This window comes from Rutilus rutilus (genome assembly GCF_951802725.1).
Source record: "Rutilus rutilus genome assembly, chromosome: 1".
In the NCBI taxonomy this organism is placed as follows: Eukaryota; Metazoa; Chordata; class Actinopteri; order Cypriniformes; family Leuciscidae; genus Rutilus; species Rutilus rutilus.
In genome coordinates this window covers 5,219,614-5,241,718 of record NC_140209.1, presented here as the reverse complement: position 1 = coordinate 5,241,718, position 22,105 = coordinate 5,219,614, and the positions used below count along the sequence as shown (strand labels likewise).

At 41.0% G+C, this 22,105-nt stretch overlaps 2 protein-coding genes across 4 annotated transcripts in view; both read left to right on the top strand.

Moving 5' to 3' along the window:
- The window catches only part of LOC311302020 (uncharacterized protein), a 187,468-nt gene that overhangs the window by 19,152 nt on the left and 146,211 nt on the right, over positions 1–22,105 (top strand). The gene's annotated exons all lie outside the window — the stretch shown is intronic.
- Positions 204–21,941, top strand: LOC311301985 (uncharacterized protein). 3 transcript variants are annotated; one of them, XM_084427467.1, is made up of 5 exons: positions 204–628; positions 11,682–13,290; positions 14,669–14,691; positions 19,504–19,559; positions 19,688–21,941. In XM_084427467.1, exons 1-5 carry the CDS (start codon positions 571–573, stop codon positions 19,730–19,732), a joined length of 1,791 nt encoding a protein of 596 aa, XP_084283593.1. In that variant the 5' UTR covers positions 204–570; the 3' UTR covers positions 19,733–21,941. The 3 variants fall into 3 exon arrangements, with proteins under 3 accessions (XP_084283593.1, XP_084283595.1, XP_084283594.1); XM_084427469.1 differs by lacking the exon at positions 14,669–14,691; XM_084427468.1 differs by lacking the exon at positions 14,669–14,691 and having other exon boundaries at positions 19,501–19,559.

The window sequence follows — 22,105 nt, the reverse complement described above, 5'->3', positions numbered from 1 at the left end:
ACCTCTATGTTCGGATGGGGGAATGGTCTCCTATTCTCTCTATTATGAACACAGTATAAGGGTCCTCCAGGCTACAAATATACATGTGGTAGGATAGCCAGAAACTGACCATATATGGCCTTGTTATTCAATGTATCATATTCATATATGATGTAAGGTATACACTATCTTATTGGTTAACTCGCTAACAGTCTATCTAACAGTAGCCTATGTTTATTTCTGTTTATGCTTTCAACTGTTTTTCTTACCATTATTTATATTTGGAAGAGTTTACATTGGTATATTCTGATGTCCATGAGCATAAAAACAAACTCAGTAACTTATATTTTTTTGATTTTGGCAGATCAACTCCTACCACAGCAATCACATCATCAATGAAGCTCCTCCCACTGTAATTCATCATCAGTGAAGCTCCTCCCACTGCAGCACATCATCAGTGAAGCTCCTCCCACTGTAATTCCCCAATAAATGGTGTAAATTCCCATCAGCTGCAAGTGAAGACGAGCATCAGAGCATCAGGAAGAGCTGAAATCTGCAAAGACTGAGTTTATTAAAGAGGACAGTGAGAACATGAGTGATCCAGAACCCTGCAGAATGAAACGCACTGAAGACCCTGAAGAACAAAGAGGTTGGTGTTTATTCTTCATTCATTCATGATGCTGAAGGACATTCATGTTAGAAACGTTCAAGCACTTCATCACATTTAGATAAACAGTTCAACTATGAAATGGCTGCAAAAAAAGTTTATTTTTTAAAGCTACACTGTGTAATTTTTTTAGTTGATTCTTAGCAAAAAACACTTCTTTCAAAAATATATGTGCTCATTAATGTATATTTACTTCTTTCAAGTAATAAAGTATTCTCGTAAGTTTATATTCTGCCAATGAAAGTACATACGGGTGAGGGGTTCGAATGCCGGTCGCCATGTTGCCCCTCCGTCTTGAAACTACATTAGCCAAAGAGGGACATACCTGTATATTCAAGCTTCGCCTTTCGCGCTTTACACTCAGTGACACAGAGACGAATGCGATACTGGAGTAACTTTTCCCAGATGGAAAGAGCTCATGAGGAACAAAGATGTTAAAACGGACGCAGAAGTTGCCTGCTTTCTTCTCGACAGGTAATTCAGCCTATTTGTGTAAATTCAAAGTTTAATAGTTGCTTGTCTAACCATAGCATGGTTGTGCATAATGCCAGAACGACCTCTAGTATAACTTGCGTTACTTTTCCTCACGTCAATGGTGAAAAAGTATTGTTTACCTTGTAACATAAATCTGTGCTGCGACGGATCACAGGTGATCAATAGTTGTAAAGGCGCAATTGGACGAAGTTGAACTGGAAGCCACGTTAATCTTGGAATAATACGGCCACTGTAGGAGTTAAAACACCCTCGAAATTGAAAGCAACAGAAACTAATATTCACTGGGTAGTCATATACAATTTCACCGCTAGATGGGGGAAATTATCACACAGTGTAGCTTTAACAAATGGTCAGTAAAGGAAGGTTTCATATTTGTCAACATCAGGTCAAACTAAGTTTAAATATTTTAAGTTTTATTTTACATTTATTTAATATATGGTTTACAATTTGTAACAATGTTACCAGAATTTTGACCTGCATTTTGTACGTATCATTACAAACATACAACAAATAATAATCATTCCAAAATGTACAAATTTACAATATACAATATATAAAGTCTTTCTTTTGTCCCAGATGCATGTGAAGTCAACGAAAGAAGAAATTTAGTGTGAACGGCCCTTAATTAAAACGTTTTAGTAGTTTTTAACATAATTAAATATCAATCTAAAAGTTGGTTTCAAAATATGTCAGTAATTGTGAATTTTAATGTTCATATCATGTTATATAATTGTGTCATTGATTAAACATATTTAATAGTTCTCACTACAGAAACATGGGATTTGTGCCCAGGGCCGTCGCTAGTGGGGTGAAAGGTGGTGACAACTATAGGGGCCACCACTGCCCAGGGGGCCCACTAAATCAAGTGGTTATGCTATATTTTTCCCTACTCTTATGAATCGTTATAGTACATTTGTATGCTTGATAGTTCAATGAAAGCCACAAAAACATTCAATTTATTTTAAGACGTTTTCCAAATCTGCACTCTCTCCCCTCCCTAAAAATAGTTTAGTCCAATGGCTATTAATTATTTCAGCTCAAACAGCAGAGAGACCCAATCAAGTCCCACCCCAGCTAGTGAACAGAACCAATCAGAGTTGAGGCTGCACTGAGAACAGTTGAAGTTAAAAGTTATAAATGCCAGGGAAAATATCTGGGTACCAGTGACGTCATGAAAAGGAAAGGAAGGGAGAAATGAAAGGGAGGCCAGGAAAATTGCTTAATCAGTCTATCAAAAAAGTTTTTAAAGGGGTCATATAATGGTACTTGCACTTTTACAAGTTGATTGTACTGAAATGTGTGTTGGCAGTGCCTGTACACAACCATCATATAATGATAAAAATCCATCCAGTGGTCTTTTTTTAATCTCCTTATATATTTTCCCCTGTCACAAATCGAGCCGTCTGACCGTGTGACGTCACGACGCCCCTCCCACAATTGTTAATTGACAGCAGCGTTTCAACACAGACCCGCCCTGAGCGAGCTGTCTTCATAGTCCGCCACTGTTGATACGCTGGAGCAGAATGGCGTCTAAGCGATTGTGGTGTTCTGTTCTTGGGTGTAATAAGGAACACAGCAGTCATTTTGATTTTCTCAGTGGCTGAGTTTTGTTCTCGAAGGGAAATATTCCCCACGATCAACGTCAAGCATGTTTTCAATGTACGACGTTCTCAATATAATTAATAATCCCGCGTTTATAATGAACAACGCATTATGGTTATTGTGTTATTACAAACTGTGTACGCAGGTGTTAAAGTTAACGTGGTAACACTTCTTGTTCCGGGTCCGACTCCGGTTCAAATTGATACGGTTGCACAGATGTATCCTCAGAGACTCCCGCTGCTATTCTTTCTCCAAAATATACCCTCAACTGTTGTCAAGGCAGCACTCCACGTGTGAACCCTGCCCCACAGAACAGAGGGGCGGGGTGAGCAAAGCTCATTATCATTTAATGACACATGCACTTAACCCTCTGGGGTCTGAGGTGTTTTCTGGCCCTGGAGGTGTTCTGACATACTCTGGCATTTGTGCTTATTTCTGTTACTTGTGACATTTTCATGGCTAAAGTCTGATTACACTGTATTCAGCACAAACTCTGCTACAATAATATATCAGCAGCATGTGTGTAAAAGTTTGTAGTTTTTAGATAATGACATTTATGCGTGGTTTGTGAAAATACAAAAAAAATAAATTGTCACTGAAATAAGGCCATGAAACCCACACTGATTATTTCTTCACAAGACTTTTGAAAATTGTATCACATAGCCTAGAATATTTGCTCCAAAACTATGTGAAAATCATCCTGACTGCTCATTCAGATAAGACAATATATTGATTTAAAATTTTAAGACGTAAGAATTTTGATAAGAAGAAATTTGTTTTGTGTAAGAAAGCTTTATGCGGGGAGGCGTAAACACATCATTAATATGTATGGCTTTCACACCTGAGAAAGACAAAGACCCTCCTCTAACTGCCCTATTAGGAGCTATCAGGCCCTATCATTCTGAGCAACCTTGCACAAAGAATGAGGAGATTTAAAAAAGAATGGCTTTTTGATTGTTTGGATTTATTTACAATACAACATAATCCAAAGATACACAACATGACAAAAAAGCACATTATTGAAAACAATGATCCAAAGACAGAGACCTTTGTGCCATTCCTAAAAACATTGTACATACCTTTCATTTCCAAGGTGTTTGATTTTCACTTTACCATGTTCATGTACAGAGACTCATGTGAATGTTGAATACACAGAATAATTGAATAATACAGAATACACACACACACAAATGTTTCCAACAATAATGAACACCAGGTTTGTTGTGCCTTGTAGGCACAGGCTATGCGCAGTGTTGCATAAAATAATAATAACAATAAATTAAATCTTCCAAAAGATTTCAGTAATAACTACGCTAGAGAAAAATATAATGATTACAGTAAAAAAAAAAATGAAGCCTATTGTTTGGTGCATTTTGCTTATCATACGCAGAACGTGCTCCAAAATATGAAACATTCAAACGCAGAGCTCACTCCAAAATATGAAACATTCAAACGCAGAGCTCACTCCAAAATATGAAACATTCAAACGCAGAGCGCACTCCAAAATTTGATACATTCAGCGCGCTCCAAAATGTGATGCATTCAAACGCAGAGCTCGCTCCAAAATATGATACATTGAAATGTAAGGACCATCCATTGGCCCACCGACGGAATCCAACGGCCTGGCGAAGGTTTAAAGCGTGTATGTCTTTTCAGCGATCCAGTGAAGTTCACTTAATTTATTGGAATTTAGTTTTAGTATTACTTTAGCTCTATGTAATCTGACTCCAATTTCAAATGATAATCAAATTTAGATTGTATTTCTTATTAGAAAATATTCATAAATATTGATTATGATTTAAGGCGAGACACGGCAGGCAAAAACGTCATTTTTTTTTTTACTGGTCAATTTTGAGATTTTTGGATATTTGTCTTCAATAACATGTCTTCTTTCAGACTTGTGTTGAAAAAAAGTCCGAAATACACATTCAGGTCTTTATTTTATTACACTTTGTCTGTTTGCGTCTGTAGATTTCTCATAAATTCAACAAAAGTTTGCGTTCTTAATCAACATGCTGCTACACGATCTCTGCCGGCAGCCTGTCATCACAAGCACTGTTAGGAAGCTCTCTCTCTTGTGTAAAATCATATCGGATCCAAATATGGTCATTTCCTTTTTATAAGCAACCAATCGTGAAAGTAAAAGGGCTGAATGCGCAATCTCATTGGCTGATGAAAAATCTTTAAAGCCCGTTTTCTCAAAATGACTGTTCTCTCATACTCCAAGTCCGAAATCTCCACTTCAGTAGCACCTATATACACCAAACTTTCCAGTCTTGTACCTAGTTATATTATGAAGACATTTACAGAGGGATTTGTAAATATATTATTACTAGCCCGGTTTATATACAGTGAGGAAAATAAGTATTTGAACACCCTGCTATTTTGCAAGTTCTCCCACTTGGAAATCATGGAGGGGTCTGAAATTGTCATCGTAGGTGCATGTCCACTGTGAGAGACATAATCTAAAAAAAAAAAATCCAGAAATCACAATATATGATTTTTAACTATTTATTTGTATGATACAGCTGCAAATAAGTATTTGAACACCTGTCTATCAGCTAGAATTCTGACCCTCAAAGACCTGTTAGTCTGCCTTTAAAATGTCCACCTCCACTCCATTTATTATCCTAAATTAGATGCACCTGTTTGAGGTCGTTAGCTGCATAAAGACACCTGTCCACCCCATACAATCAGTAAGAATCCAACTACTAACATGGCCAAGACCAAAGAGCTGTCCAAAGACACTAGAGACAAAATTGTACACCTCCACAAGGCTGGAAAGGGCTACGGGGAAATTGCCAAGCAGCTTGGTGAAAAAAGGTCCACTGTTGGAGCAATCATTAGAAAATGGAAGAAGCTAAACATGACTGTCAATCTCCCTCGGACTGGGGCTCCATGCAAGATCTCACCTCTTGGGGTCTCAATGATCCTAAGAAAGGTGAGAAATCAGCCCAGAACTACACGGGAGGTGCTGGTCAATGACCTGAAAAGAGCTGGGACCACCGTTTCCAAGGTTACTGTTGGTAATACACTAAGACGTCATGGTTTGAAATCATGCATGGCACGGAAGGTTCCCCTGCTTAAACCAGCACATGTCAAGGCCCGTCTTAAGTTTGCCAATGACCATTTGGATGATCCAGAGGAGTCATGGGAGAAAGTCATGTGGTCAGATGAGACCAAAATAGAACTTTTTGGTCATAATTCCACTAAACGTGTTTGGAGGAAGAAGAATGATGAGTACCATCCCAAGAACACCATCCCTACTGTGAAGCATGGGGGTGGTAGCATCATGCTTTGGGGGTGTTTTTTCTGCACATGGGACAGGGTGACTGCACTGTATTAAGGAGAGGATGACCGGGGCCATGTATTGCGAGATTTTGGGGAACAACCTCCTTCCCTGAGTTAGTTGAAGATGGGTCGAGGCTGGGTCTTCCAACATGACAATGACCCGAAGCACACAGCCAGGATAACCAAGGAGTGGCTCTGTAAGAAGCATATCAAGGTTCTGGCGTGGCCTAGCCAGTCTCCAGACCTAAACCCAATAGAGAATCTTTGGAGGGAGATCAAACTCCGTGTTTCTCAGCGACAAGTGGGAGAACTTGCAAAATAGCAGGGTGTTCAAATACTTATTTTCTTCACTGTAACATTTTATTCCAAAAAACATGGCGAAAATCTTTTTTTTAAGGCTATTGACAGTATTTTCTGATTTACAGGATAACAAAAGTAGATATCCATAAATCCCTCTGTAATTTTTTTCCCATTTAATATGTGAACACATTGAAAAAAAACATTTTAACCTGGCTTTATCCAATACTCAGATTTCGTTTTTTAAAATATATGCAAATTAGTGCATATTTGATTAGATATTGCCTAATTTTTTATATTTAAACATTAAATTACAGAAAACTTGTAATAAATTTTTTTCTCATCTAAATGTAGGTAATCAACTGTGAAAGTTTCATGGTGATATCTGCTAGTTAAAATTTTTACCCTATTCACCTGTAGTGTCTCGCCTTAATTTAGATCTTTGATTATTCTGAGTATCCCATACTTTAAGTTATTAATTCACTAAGGGACCTGATGCCGCACAGAGTCACACGCCCGGGTTTTCGTGGATCTCACGGACACAGCCTCGCCAGTCTGATCTTGGTCAGAGGGTGCAGGGTTTGCAAATACCTCTTAAGTCGGTTGCCTACTGCTCACTCATACCAAAAAGTGTAGTTTATTTAGCCACTTCCGTACAACTAGCCAAGTCAGTGATAGACAGAAATTAAAAGGTCTTCAGATGACGTGCCTACTGCTCCGTTCATATGCACCTTTAGTTTGATGTAGGGCTGGGCGATGTGGCCAAAAATTTCATATCCCGATATAGCTCATTTGATATCCCGAAAACGATATACATGACGATATAACAATTTTTCTGTTAATTCAGTTCATGAATAGTCAATATAAAATTGTAATGTGGAAATGCAGTTTGAAATGATATACAAAACAAATAAAAGGTAGTAGGGACTAAATATTTATTTTATTTATTTATTTATTGCAGCGTCTGTGTCTGGAGTTTGTTTCGAGGGCTTAGGTCACCACTCAACGCTGCTTTTGCTCGTTGACTTTCTCTGTATTATTTTTCGTGGTTCTTGCGCAGGTGATAAAATAAATTAGTATTGTTGGAGTCCGTTGTTGGCACTGGGAGCCGGCAAACTTTACAAACAACTGTTGTCTGGTCCACGTCTGTCTTCTTATATCCAAACCACATCCATGCGACAGAAGTCGCCCCTCTTTTAGGTACAAGCTCCTCGGTTTGGGTTGGCTGCCCTTTGCGAAGACCCGCCCCCCTTAGTTACTGTCGCTATGTCCGACCTATTTTTTACAGTCTATAGAGCTGGTAAGTCCCGCCCATCCGTAAAACCCCACTGGACCTCTAGGTTGAAAAATCGTCAATGCAAGTGAATGTGAGAAAATAATTCTTTTCTGGTCCCGTTTGAATTGTTCCATGAATGTGAACATATGTTGTCTGTGAATTTTTTATATAATTTTTCATGTTACGAGTTTGACAGTATAGTGTATGATTCTTTGGCTAGCAGTTGTGGAAAAGACATAACAAGAAAGACTACATGTCGCCTATGTGACGTCACCCCATAACACATTTTCCCTCCACTTGTCAAATCACGCTGCTAATGCTGCGATAATCTATGGAGACAGATCGAGATGCCTGTGTGTTTTGTACCCAAATGTCACCATTCAAACCAAATGGGCTGTTCTCTCTTCAGATTCCCGTCTGATGTAAAAACTAGTTGTAGTCCACAAAGTGCTCTCACACAAAGTCTAACTGTATCAAACTTCTACCCGCTAAATTGTAGCATTCTTCACACGAAAAATTATATTAAAAATTCACAGACAACATATGTTCACATTCATGGCAAAATTCAAACGAGACCAGAAAATAATTATTTTCTCACATTCACTTGCATTGACGATTTTTCAACCTAGAGGTCCAGTGGGGTTAGCGGAAGGGGCGGGACTTACCAGCTCTATAATGTGTCCGACAAGCTAACTTACGCTGCTCTCACGCACACACCATGTTCTCACGCAGTGAAAAATACATCGCGGAGCAGAGAGCAGACTGACAACACGCTGACAGACAGGACAGAGCAGGTTACTTTTCAGTTACTTTTGATATTAAACATATTAAACAAAGTCTCACCTTTCTAATTTGGTAATTTTTTTAAAGAAATTTAAACGATACATACCGTTTTGTGGCTCTTAAATGTGTCTGACAGATCGCTGTAGAGCATCGGTTAAAGCTGCTCATGAACCGATCATCTCTTCCTTCTAGTTCATTTATAGCATCAAATAAACATGAATGAACATAACATGGAATAAGAAGGAATGTTGTTTTAAACCACGGAAAGGCGTCAGTACATTCTGTTTTTCTGCTATCTCTCCTCACTGCTTTGTCGGACAAAATGGCGGATTATGATTGGTTAGATCGCCTGTCAATCAAGCTCCCTGCGAAGGGTGAATTACCCTGGTCTGAACCGCGTCTACTACCGTCTTCCTCCATGTTTGTTTATGTATTGCAGCGTGCATGGGCATGCCGTGAGGTGCATCTTGACGCAAAATTCTGCCGTAAAACGCCTTATCGTGGCGTAAACGATAGAGCCTTATATAAAACGATAGACATTTTCTATCGTCCAGACGATATATTTCGTCATATCGCCCAGCCCTAGTTTGACCTATCCTGGACACAGAGCTGCGGTAGCACCAGCCTCCTCATAGTCTACTAAACTAATGATTTCAGAGAACTTCAGAATAAATCAAGATGTAACATTTATTTGTCAGGTAAAAATGCATCATGCCAATTACAGAAGTAAATGATTAAAAGCCAATTCAGAAAAATACATGACATTATTTACTCAAAGATGACTCTAAAAGTAAGCAATGTTTTCCTGACAGAGACACACAGTAATGTGTCAGGGCTTTCCAACAGGAAAATAGTGACAGACATTATGCCTGGTAAAGAGTCCCAAAGATTGCTCTCTCCCCTCGCCTTAAATATCAGACCAGAACCAAAGGGTTATACAAATGTTGTTTAGAGTTGTTTGGGCCAATGGGTGTACCGCAGGGGGGTAGCATCTGGTTTCTTGAGATATCTTTAAGAGATCTCACCCAGAGAGGAGAAACAGGATTCTCCTAAGTTCTCAGTCTTTCTCATTAAACCAATGACTGCAATGAAATTTAGACCATTTTACCAATCGCACTGAGACACTTCAAATGCTACCAAACATGAAAAGGAAAAACAACATATTCACAAGATACACCATATGTGATATATAGACATTCTTAATGAACTTTCAGTGACTTGAAGAGGGAGAGGGGGATTGCAGAGATAAGGAAAAAGGACAGTTTGGACAGGCGATGTCCTGTGCTCTGTCTTTGCTATCTTCTGTCCAGGGTGCATTTTACGGCTTTATTGCAGGGTGCGTTTTGTTTTAACAGGAAAATCAGTTCTTACAGAAACGCAGAGCTCGCTCCAAAATATGAAACATTCAAACGCAGAGCGTGCTCCAAAATATGATACATTCAAATGCAGAGTGTGCTCCAAAATATGATACATTCAAACGCAGAGCGCGCTCCAAAATATGATACATTATGGTTACCATATTATACATATCTACATTTGAGCAGATATCCACAAACACAGTAACAGTTCAACTGCAATGTGAAGTTTATGCAACAATAACATAAACTAATAATTAAGAATTCCTTACCTTACATCTTTCTTGTCTGCAAATCGTGTTCTTCTTCTTCTGAGGTAAATCCAATGTAAGCTCACGGTGTGTCTTCCAAACTCGACAAAAAGCAGAGACTTTGGTGAAGTTTGGTGCTTTGTTTTTGAGGTAACGAGCGCGTTCATATGAGGCGTGGACGATTTGCATGTCAATCTCTTTTTGCTCGTGTGGGCGAAGATGTCGCACAACAAGATGTCCAGTTTCTCAAGCGCTTGCTCATTATTTTTAATGAGCAAGCGCTTGAGAAACTGGACATCTTGTTGGTTTTATACAAATTACTTAAGCAGAGAATATTTGTTTTCAGTTTGAATCCGATCATTTAAAAGTACACACTTAAATGTGTATAAAGATATATGGCTCATAAATGTGTGACAAGTATTCGCAGAGTTTTGTTTCAGTTTATAGACGTGCTCAAGGAAAAAAAGTTCAGCGAGACGGAGAGGCAGAACGCACAACCTGTTTATTTTCTTTATTTTACAAAAGCACAATGTTTTGATTTGATTGTAAGTGGACACATACAAAAGTAGAAATATCACAGAATCTTTTTTTATATTTCTTTTTTCTGTATGACCATAAATGACGGAGTAATTGAAGTTTATTGTGCTACAATGTGAAGAAAATCGAGCAAAACGCACAGGCGCGTTTGCCGACCCCAGAGGGTTAAATGGCGTGCTGAAAACAGAGCTGTTTTTGACCAGGTAGAATAAGTGTTTTCTTACAATACTAATGAGAATTTTTAATTAAAGTACGTTACAAACTTGTCATTTAGACCCTAAAGAATCATATTAACTTGTACAAAAAATGGCATTATATGACCCCTTTAACAAGACAGCTTAGTACACTGTAGGGAGTCAATGTAAAGAGCCGCCATCCGCGCTCTCCGGTACTGTCACATCTCTGTGTACCGGCGAGCACCGCCCGAACGATTACGCGCTCAAAGTCCCCGTCTTTTTGCGCTATTACGTGTAGTCTGTTTTATAACATGCAGAAAAATAGATGTGGATTACAGACGTGCCATTTGCTGATGTGATATTTTTAACAATAGCCTCCTGTCAAGAAAACGCAAATACAACTCACTGCTATTGATGAATACATTTATTAGCTTTATTAAATAAAGCAGCACATGATCTTCATTAAAAATGAAGACAGTGAGAAACTGAAGCAGGTTTATTTTACATTAGACTGCATCCTTTTGAATTAACCTTTATTTGCATTTATTTATTTGTCTGTTTTGTTATTTTGTAAGAAATACATATTAAGTGCATGGCACCAGATTTGGGCCTCCATGCCCATATCTTAAAGGCCTACTATATATATATATATATATATATATATTTATATGATTTGATTGGAAGGCGTTGGGGGCCCACATCAATGTTTTGTCAGGGGGCCCAGAATTCCCTCGCTATGGCCCTGTTTGAGCCTATAATGTTTTTAAAAATAACTGGAAGATCAGTGTACCTCATTCATGGAAAGTTTCAGGGACGTATAATTAATGTATAAAAAGACATCAATTATTGTAATATTTTATAGCATTTGTTACATCTGCGATAAATGTAATCTCCATTCACTCCATATTTCTCTCTTTGAACTATTTTGATTATTTAGAAAATTTTTAAATGAGAGTTTTTCTTTCATGACAGACCCGATGGAAGAGAGTGAAGAACTGAGTGAAGTGGAGGAGGAGAGTGAAGAACTGAGTGAAGTGGAGGAGGAACATCATGTCAAACCTGGAGAAAAACCTTTGAGTCGCTCAAAGACTAAAAAGACATTTTTAAAGAAAAGAAGAGCCAAGGAATCTTTCACCTGCACTCAGTGTGGAAAGAGTTTCAAAACCAAACCAATTCTTAATCAACACCTGAGAATCCACACTGGAGAGAAGCCGTTCATGTGTGATCAGTGTGGAAAGAGTTTCGCATACAGACAAAATCTTAAAATTCACATGAGTGTTCACACTGGAGAGAAGCCACATGTATGCCATCAATGTGGGAAGAGTTTCACCCACTCAGAACGGCTTACGACACACATGAGGATCCACACTGGAGAGAAGCCATTCACATGTCATCAGTGTGGGAATAGATTTATACACAAAAGAAATCTTAAAGAACACATGAGGATCCACACCGGAAAGAAGCCGTTCACATGTCATCACTGCTGCAGAACATTTCTTACTGTATCACACCTGAAGAGACACCTGAGAATTCATACAAAGGAGAAGCCCCATTCATGTTCTGTGTGTGGAAAGAGTTTTTCACTGCTGGAAAATTTACATAGACATGAGAAAATTCATACTGGTGTGAGAGAGTACATGTGCTTTGAGTGTGAGAAGACTTTTTCTACAGCGATAGAATTAAAACAACACGAGAGGATCCACACTGGAGAGAAACCTTACAAGTGTTCACACTGTGACAAGAGATTCAGTGTGTCAGCAAATCTGAAAAGACATGAGAGGATCCACAGTGGAGAAAAACCTTACAAGTGTTCACACTGTGACAAGAGATTCAATCTGTCAGCAAATCTGAAAACACATGAGAGGATCCACAGTGGAGAAAAACCTTACAAGTGTTCACATTGTGACAAGAGATTCAGTGTGTCAGCAAGTCTGAAAACACATGAGAGGATCCACACCGGAGAGAAACCTTACAAGTGTTCACACTGTGACAAGAGATTCAGTGAGTCATCATCTCTGAAAACACATGAGAGGATCCACACCGGAGAGAAACCTTACAAGTGTTCACACTGTGACAAGAGATTCAGTGAGTCATCATCTCTGAAAACACATGAGAGGATCCACACTGGAGAAAAACCTTACAAGTGTTCACACTGTGACAAGAGATTCAAACACTTAACAGGTTTGATAACACATGAGAGGATCCACACTGGAGAAAAACCATACAAGTGTTCACACTGTGACAAGAGATTCAGTGTGTCGTCATCTCTGAAAACACATGAGAGGATCCACACTGGAGAAAAACCTTACAAGTGTTCACACTGTGACAAGAGATTCAGTTTGTCAGCACATCAGAGATCACATGAGAGGATCCACACTGGAGAAAAACCTTACAAGTGTTCACACTGTGACAAGAGATTCAGTCACTCATCACATCTGAGATCACATGAGAGGATCCACAGCAGAGAGAAGCCGCACACCTGTGATCAGTGCGGAAAGAGTTTCTCTTTTAAAAGTCACCTAAAGCTACACATGAAGATCCATGCAGTGGAGAAACCACATCTACACAGCCTGAGGTCACGGTAAGTAGTTTATCGTTTTGTGCTGAGCAACAAAAGCTTATTTTCTATTGTCGGGCCAAACGGTTCATAGAATGGTAAGCAACTTTTCCAGTTGTGTTTCCACTTGAGCCTGGTACGGCACGATTACAAACCGTTCTCGTCACGAAATTTCGGCCCGCTACCAGTTTCTCTGCAGCTGGCTAAGCAACGTTAAAGCGATTTGAGCGGTGTAAACTCAAATTAATAATAAAATTAAAAGAAATATGTGATCATCCTCAATAACATGGTCACTATTTACATCTCATATCATCAGTAAACCGTTGCGTCACCAAGCGAACAACTGACGTATTTGTATTACATTACAAAGAGCTCCGCTATCAGCCCACTGTGGAGAATGAAACCATATCTGTACCGGCTGGACCGGATCGACACGGACTGGAATGGTTCAGCAAAGAGAATGGTTTGGCCCGGCGGTGGAAAAGCGGCTAAAGTCTCTTCTGTATCAGTTAGTTTCCTGACAGCCACGATGAGTGGCAGGACAGTTTGTTGGTTGATTTGTATCTGCTTGGAAAGTTTCTCATTATTTAAAAGTGTCTGATTATTATTATTCTTTAGATCTAAGTCATTACAAGGAGAAAGTCATAATTATGAGAAAGTTTCAGATTATTTTTTACTTACATATTTAAATTTTTGTACTTTGTCCCATTGACATCACATGAAATAGATTAATACGAAGTCAAGTCACCTTCATTTATATAGCACTTTTACCAATATAGATTGATTCAAAGACGCTTTACAGTGATGATAGGAAATTACAGTAACATTGTTTTGTTTTTAGTCTAGATTTGAACTGACAGATTGTGTCTGCTTCCCGGACAATGCTGTTCCAAAGTTTTGGTGCTAAAAAGGAAAAGGATCTTCCGCCAGCAGTCAATTTTGATTTTCTAGGTATTATCAACTGGATGGTAGATTCGAGATCGGCCTGTAACTGACTAATTCTGTAGGATCAAGTTGAATTTTTTTTAACCATAGTTTCTTTTACAACGACTCTATTATTTTTCCAGTCATAGACCAGTGCTCAAGCATGGTCTAGAATCCAGCGCTGACAAGAATCAGCATTCACGTGCTCAAAAATGTGTTTCGCACTGACAACAATCCGGTGGTGGTTAGAATCACACAGTGGAGGAATGGAAAGTTGACAAGCCATTACAAAGTCATTTTTAATATAAAATAATGAAAAAGAACCACTTGTATATTTTCAAATATTTTCAATAAATAATTTTCCCATTCACTCCGGTGACGAATTTTCGAATTAAACTAAATTCTTTTTATAAGGTAAACTTTTACATTTTAGGCATCAATGTTAATGCCTAATGCCATAATGTTTTCTTTGTTCTAGGGCTGGACCCGAATATTCGTTCGGTGGGTTGGTATTCGATTTTCAAATTTGACCTTCGATTTTTTTCACACCTGCCATCCTCCTAGAAATGGTTCTCATTTGTGCTTGAATGGGGCTGTTTACACCTGGCCACTTCTTGCTTTTTCTCAGATCGGATAGCTATCTGATTTACCAAAGCGATTCCATTTACACCTGGTCACATAAATGCCATCCATCCAGCTGTTCCCTTCTGTTAACCATTGCGCGGACGCAATGCTGCGTGGTCCATCCATCCATCCATCTTCTTCCGCTTATCCAGGGCCGGGTTGCGGGGGCAGTCTAAGCAGGGATGCCCAGTCTTCCCTCTCCCTAGACACTTCCTCCAGCTCTTCCGGGGTGACACCGAGGCGTTCCCAGGCCAGCCGGGAGACATAGTCCCTCCAGCGTGTCCTAGGTCTTCCCCGGGGCCTCCTCCCGGTGGGACATGCCCGGAGCACCTTCCCGGGAAGGTGTCCAGGAGGCATCTGGAAAAGATGCCCGAGCCACCTCAGCTGACCCCTCTCGATGTGGAGGAGTAGCGGCTCTACTCTGAGCTCCTCCCAAGTGACCGAGCTTCTTACCCTATCTTTAAGGGATCGCCCAGCCACCCTGTGGAGAAAGCTCATTTCGGCCGCCTGTATCCGGGATCTTGTCCTTTCGGTCATGACCCACAGCTTCTGACCATAGGTGAGAGTAGGAATGTAGATTGACCGGTAAATCGAGAGCTTTGCCTTGCGGTTTAGCTCTTTCTTCACCACGACAGACTGGTACACCGACTGCATTACTGCAGAAGCTGCACCGATCCATCTGTCAATCTTCCGTTCCATCCTTCCCTCACTTGTGAACAAGACCCCAAGATACTTGAACTCCTCCACTTGAGGCAGGAACTCTCCACCAACCTGAAGTGGACAAGCCACCCTTTTCCGACTGAGAACCATGGCCTCGGATTTGGAAGCGCTGATTCTGATCCCAGCTGCTTCACACTTGGCTGCAAAACGTCCCTGTGCATGCTGAAGGTCCTGGTCTGATGGGGCCAGCATGACAACATCATCCGCAAAGAGCAGAGATGAAATCGTGTGGTCTCCAAACCTTACACCCTCTGGCCCCTGGCTGTGCCTAGACATTCTGTCCATAAAAATTTTGAACAGAACCGGCGACAAAGGGCAGCCCTGCCGGAGTCCAACATGCACCGGGAACAAGTCTGACTTACTGCCGGCAATGCGAACCAAGCTCCTGCTCCAGTCGTACAGGGACTTAGCAAAGGGCCCTGGACACCATACTCCCTCTGCACCCTCCACAGGATGCAAAGACAGCCCCACAACATCCAGAGACTTGAGGTACTCTGGGCGGATCTCATCCACCCCCGGTGCCTTGCCACAGAGGAGTTTCTTATCTTCACCAAGGTAGACTTCAGCTTGGGTGATGGACGAGTCCACCTCAGAGCCCTCAGCCTCTGCTTCCTCAATGGAAGACGTGTCGGTGGGATTGAGGAGATCCTCAAAGTATTCCTTCCACCGTCCAATGTCATCCCCAGTTGAGGTCAACAGCGGCCCACCTCCGCTGAAAAGAGCGTTGGTAGGGCACTGCTTCCCTCTCCTGAGGCGCTGGATGGTTTGCCAGAATCTCTTTGAGGCCAACCGGTAGCCCTTTTCCATGGCCTCACTGAACTCCGCCCAAGCCTGATTTTTTGCCTCCACAACCACCCAGGCTGCAGTCCGCTTGGCCTTTCGATATCCGTCAGCTGCCTCAGGTGTCCCACAAGCCAGCCAGGCCCAATAGGAATCCTTTTCAGCTTTACGGCATCCCTTACTTCAGGTGTCCACCACCGGGTTCGGGGATTGCCACCTCGACAGGCACCGGAGACCTTACGGCCACAGCTCAGAGTGGCCGCGTTGACAATGGAGGTGGAGAACATGGTCCACTTGGACTCAGTATCTCCAGACTCCCTCAGGATCCAGTCGAAGCTCTGCTGGAGGTGGAAGTTGAAGATCACTCTGACAGGGGATTCGACCAAACGTTCCCAACAGACCCTCACAGTACGTTTGGGTCTGCCGAGTCTGTCCAGCTTCCTCCCCTGCCATCGGATCCAATTCACCACCAGATGGTGATCAGTTGACAGCTCCGCCCCTCTCTTTACCCGAGTGTCCAAGACATATGGCCGGAGGTCAGATGAAACGACCACAAAGTCGAACATTGACCTCCGGCCTAGGGTGTCCTGGTGCCATGTGCACTGATGGACACCCTTATGCTTGAACATGGTGTTCGTTATGGACAAGATGTAACTAGCACAGAAGTCCAATAACAGAACACCACTCGGGTTCAGATCAGGGGGCCGTTCCTCCCAATCATGCCCCTCCAGGTGTCACTGTCGCTGCCCACGTGGGCTTTGAAGTCCCCCAGTAGAACGACGGATTCCCCAGTTGGAGCACTTTCCAGCACCCCTCCCAGAGACCCCATGAAGGCCGGGTACTCTACACTGCCGTTTGGCCCATAGGCGCACATGACAGTGAGAGACCTATCCCCGACCCTCCTGTTCACTGGGGTGAACTCCAACACATGATGGCTGAGCTGGGAGGCTATAAGCAAACCCACACCAGCCCGCCACCTCTCACCATGGGTAACTCCAGAGTAGCAAAGAGTCCATCTTCTCTCTAGGAGTGTGGTTCCAGAGCCCAAGCTGTGCGTGGCGGTGATCCCGACTATCTCTAGTCAAAACCTCTGAACCTCACGCACAATCTCAGGCTCCTTCCCCGCCAGAGAGGCGTTGTTTCACGTCCTCAGAGCTAGTCTCCGTGTCCAGGGATCGGGTTGTCGAAGCCCCCGCCTTCAAATGCAGACCAATCCACAATGCACCGGCCCCTTACGGACACTCCTGTAGGTGGTGAGCCCACGGGAAGGCGGCCCCACGTTGCTCCTTCGGGCTGAGCCCGGCCGGACCCCGTGGGGGGAAGCCTGGCCACTAGACGCTCGCATACGAGCCCCAACCCCGGGCCTGGCTCCAGGGTCGGGCCCCGGCTGCGCCATACCGGGTGACGTCATGGTCCTCGATTTAGTATTACTCATAAAGGGTTTTTTGAACCACTCTTAGTCTGACCCGTCGCTTAGGACCTGTTTGCCTTGGGAGACCCTACCAGGGGCATATAGCCCCGGACAACATAGCTCCTAGGGTCATTCGGGTACTCAAACCCCTCCACCATGTTAAGGTGGCAGTTCAAGGAGTTATTATGGTACCTTAAGTGATTATTTAAACTTATAAATATTCAAAGTAAAGACAGCTAAAGAAGTTAGTAATAGGTCTAAACATAATATGAATTAAAACATACCTTGAGCATGTGCATGTTTCACTTCGATGTGGCCAATCAAAATATTCATTGGTTTCCCTTCGTTTAGGATCCTTGCGTATATGATTTCACATTCCTTTGTTGAAACGTCGGTGTCCCCATCGATCATAATTGATAAATACGGTGTATCCTTGATTTTTGTGTAAGTCTTCCCCTTCAGAGTATCTGCAATTACTCCAACTAATTGTGCGTGTAACGTGTTTCGTTAAGTTTTAAGCCATTCTTCCTTTGAAGGTCGAGCTGGCTTTTGTATTTGGTGAAGGGTAGTTCCTCCTTAGCAACGAAGTAGGCCGTGTTAAATTTCAACATCATCTCTGCCTCATCTGCACTCTGATTTACAGTCATTTGTCTTCTAAAAGCAACTGGCAGTGGCGTTGCTTTTTGATTTATAAACATGTCATGGCATACTTTGTGCTTTAGGCTGAAATATCTATGCCCCTCCCCCCTCCACACATTTTAGCCACTTACAGTGGCCATTCCCTATTCTTCTCACACTCATTGGCCTTCCACACATTCTGGACTCATTGACGCGCCCCTTCCACGTTTAACGTGTAAAAAATGTACTGGTCGCACGTGCGACTGGATGTAAAATTCAGTCGCGCACTCTCAAATTTTGGTCCTTTTGGTCGCAGTCTGGAGCCCTGCTTTCTTTCTTTCTGCAACTCATATGAATGTGTGTGTTTGTTAGATATTAATTCTATGTAATAGAATAATCCAGTCTTGTTTGTATTTTAAAGAGAAGTGTTCTTGTGTTATGTGCTTAGGAATGTAATGTCTTAAACTGCTGATCTAAGTTACCTTGCTCATAAATAGTGTTTTCACTAGTTTGGATATTTATATCCACTGCAGAGCTGATAGTTATGGCCTGTTCAAATGAACGCTGGACGAGTCATTGGCTCGGCTGTAATAAGTGATTCTTTCGAATTCCCTATAAATTAATGAATAATTACCTTTGGGCTCAATTGACCTGTTTGACCCTTACACCCTTTAAGGGGGTGCTTAATAAACTGGTAAGCTTTATATCCGTAAAACAACTCTGATGTAATAAACGACTCTGACTCTAATAAAGTGCGCACTCTCTCTTCCATTACTGTCGTGATCAGTAACGTTAGGCCTATCACTCCCGGAGACTGTAAGCTGGATCACGGTCAGTTGGTACAGATCCATCCTCGAGTAATAACCAGAGTAAATGAAGACTGCCATGTTCATTCTTACATCCAACAACAAAACACCTCAATCGCTTAGGAGACATTCGTGTGTACAGCTGCTCCGGCGTCGAAACACTGGCGGACTGTGTTTAGCTCACTCAGGGCGGCAAACACCATGTAAAAGTGAATTTTGCATAACAGGTGCCCTTTAAGTCACATGATCAATGTCACTTTTTTTAAACGTGATTAGCCTAGTTCAGAGTCTGAAATATTAATTATTCCTCTCGCGTCATGTCTGTTAGAAATTAAACTTGTTTGTTTTTAGCAGAACTACCAGAAAGCAGCTGGAAGGAGAGGACAGAGAGAACGCCGAATAACAAAGAGGTTAGTGTTTATTCTTGATTCCTTATTCATTCATCATGATGAAGAACATGCTGATGCTCACCAGATTTACATTGTTTCATGACCAAACTAGTGATTTATAACACAAATCATCGTCATGACATTCACAGGTGACAGCAGGCAGGAAATGGTTCATTCCAGTGGAGGTGCGGTAGGGGATTTAAGGGAAAATCTTGTAAGGATCGGAAAATGGTCAGAGAGTGTGAGACCTGGGTCCACGCCTCTCACCTTAGACTACACCAACCAACCTTAGCAACTCCACGCGCCGATGCGGAGGGCAGTGAGGGATCAAGGGACGTGCTGGTAACGTACCTCCCTTGCCTACGAGGGAAATCCTCTCTACGGCACGCAAAGTGTCATATTGGTGAAGACGGAATGTCCATGGGGCGAACGAGATGGTCGACACACCTGGAGGAGGATGTGGACCAACTAATGGTTTAAGTTTAGAAGAAGAATCTGTTTTGTGATGATTTTGATGATTTTATTTGATTAAATCAAACTCAGATGGTGGAAGTAGCAGAAGCTACATTAACATGTGGTAAATTGGGGGGTGTTTTTCATTTTCTTATTTTCTTACTTTCTTATTCTTTCTTTCTAAGGATGATGAGAATGTGTAAAGAGGGTTAAAAGCAGTAGTCATCCGTGTCACGAGATGGCGTACAAGGACAGTGTTTGAAAATGAGGGATTTTTAATCTACTTTTTATCTTTTTATGGTTTGTTTTTCCTACTAAACGCACATTAACTGATATAAATACTAGTGTAGAACATTGCATAGAAATTGTGTCTATTCCTCGTTTAGTGCGATCAAATAATAAATCTACTGCAGGATCTAGGAAAAATCTAATTGTTATTAAAACAGAAAATGTTGCTATTAGTAAACAAAAACAATTTCTAAAGCTAGGTCTTTTAAACATTAGATCACTCACACCTAAGGCAGTTATTGTAAATGAAATAGTCACAGATAATAGCATCGATGTACTTTGCCTTACTGAAACCTGGCTTAAACCAAATGATTATTTCGGTCTAAATGAGTCTACTCCATCAGGATACTCCTATAAGCATGAGCCCCGTCTGATTGGTCGTGGCGGCGGTATTGCAACAATCTATAGAGATTTTCTTAGAGGAACTAACCAGCACAATGAGCACCATTCTCTCTGGAACACTGGATATTGTTGCACCTATTAGACTAAAAAAGGTCAGAGAGAAAATTAAAGCACCATGGTACAACAATACTACGCGTGTTCTAAAGAGAGAAACCCGTAATTTAGAGCGTAAATGGAAACAAACTAATTTAGAGGTTTTTAGAATCGCTTGGAAAGACAGTACGTCACGTTATAAAAAGGCCCTAAAAGTAGCCAGGGCTGAGCACCTCCGCAAACTAATAGAAAATAACCAAAACAATCCTAGGTTTTTATTTAACACCGTGGCTAGACTAACAAATAAACAAGCGTCACCTGAACAAAATATTCCGTTACAGTTTAGTAGTAATGATTTCATGAATTTTTTCACTGAGAAAATAGAAAACATCAGAACCACAATTGTAAACGTTCAATCCTCAATCGCGCCTTATAACTCAGCCTCGATTATCACCCCGCAAGAACAATTACAGTGCTTTACAACTATAGAACAAATAGAGTTAAATAAACTTATCACTTCTGAAGACTCAAATTTCATCGTTTAATGTTGTTTTTAGTATTATTATTACTATACTTTTTATATACATTCATAATCACTTGTACTCATTGTATTTTGTGAAGATGTGGGAGAAAGAGAGACTTTGGGACTTTGTGTGCTGAGTTAGAGACTGAAATGTATATGCAGTTTTTCATCAAGCATAGCATGGGGATATACATTTCAACGTTAATGGAAACCATATGTTCTTCTGCTGAATGTATGTGTTTCTATGGTGATGTAGTTTTTTCCTTGGTCAGTGGTATAAAAACCAAGCCCTGTTTGTCCGAAAATCAGGAAGAGATGGAAATGTAGAGAAGGTGACTGAGAAGCTGAATTAAGATCTTAGCTTGGTCCATTGTCTCTTCCTCCTATGTTTTATAAACCAAATAAATAAGAGATCTCTTTGCAAAATCACTGGTGTCTGTTTCCATGAAATTAAACAACAGGGGAAAGCAAGATTTTTAAATCAACAACTTCCTCTAAAACAACAACATGTTTATTAGATCCCATACCAACTAAACTACTGAAAGAACTGTTACCTATAGTGGAAGAGCCTCTCCTCAATATTATTAACTCATCTTTATCTTTAGGTCATGTTCCAAGAACATTTAAACTGGCAGTTATAAAACCACTCATTAAGAAACCACAATTAGATCATAATAACCTAGCAAATTATAGACCCATTTCAAATCTTCCTTTTATGTCCAAAATACTAGAAAATGTTGTGTCTGCCCAACAAGAAAATTACATCTATGAAAAGTTTCAGTCTGGATTCAGGCCGCACCATAGCACTGAAACTGCGCTCGTTAAAATCACAAATAATTTACTCTTAGCTTCTGACCAAGGCTGTATC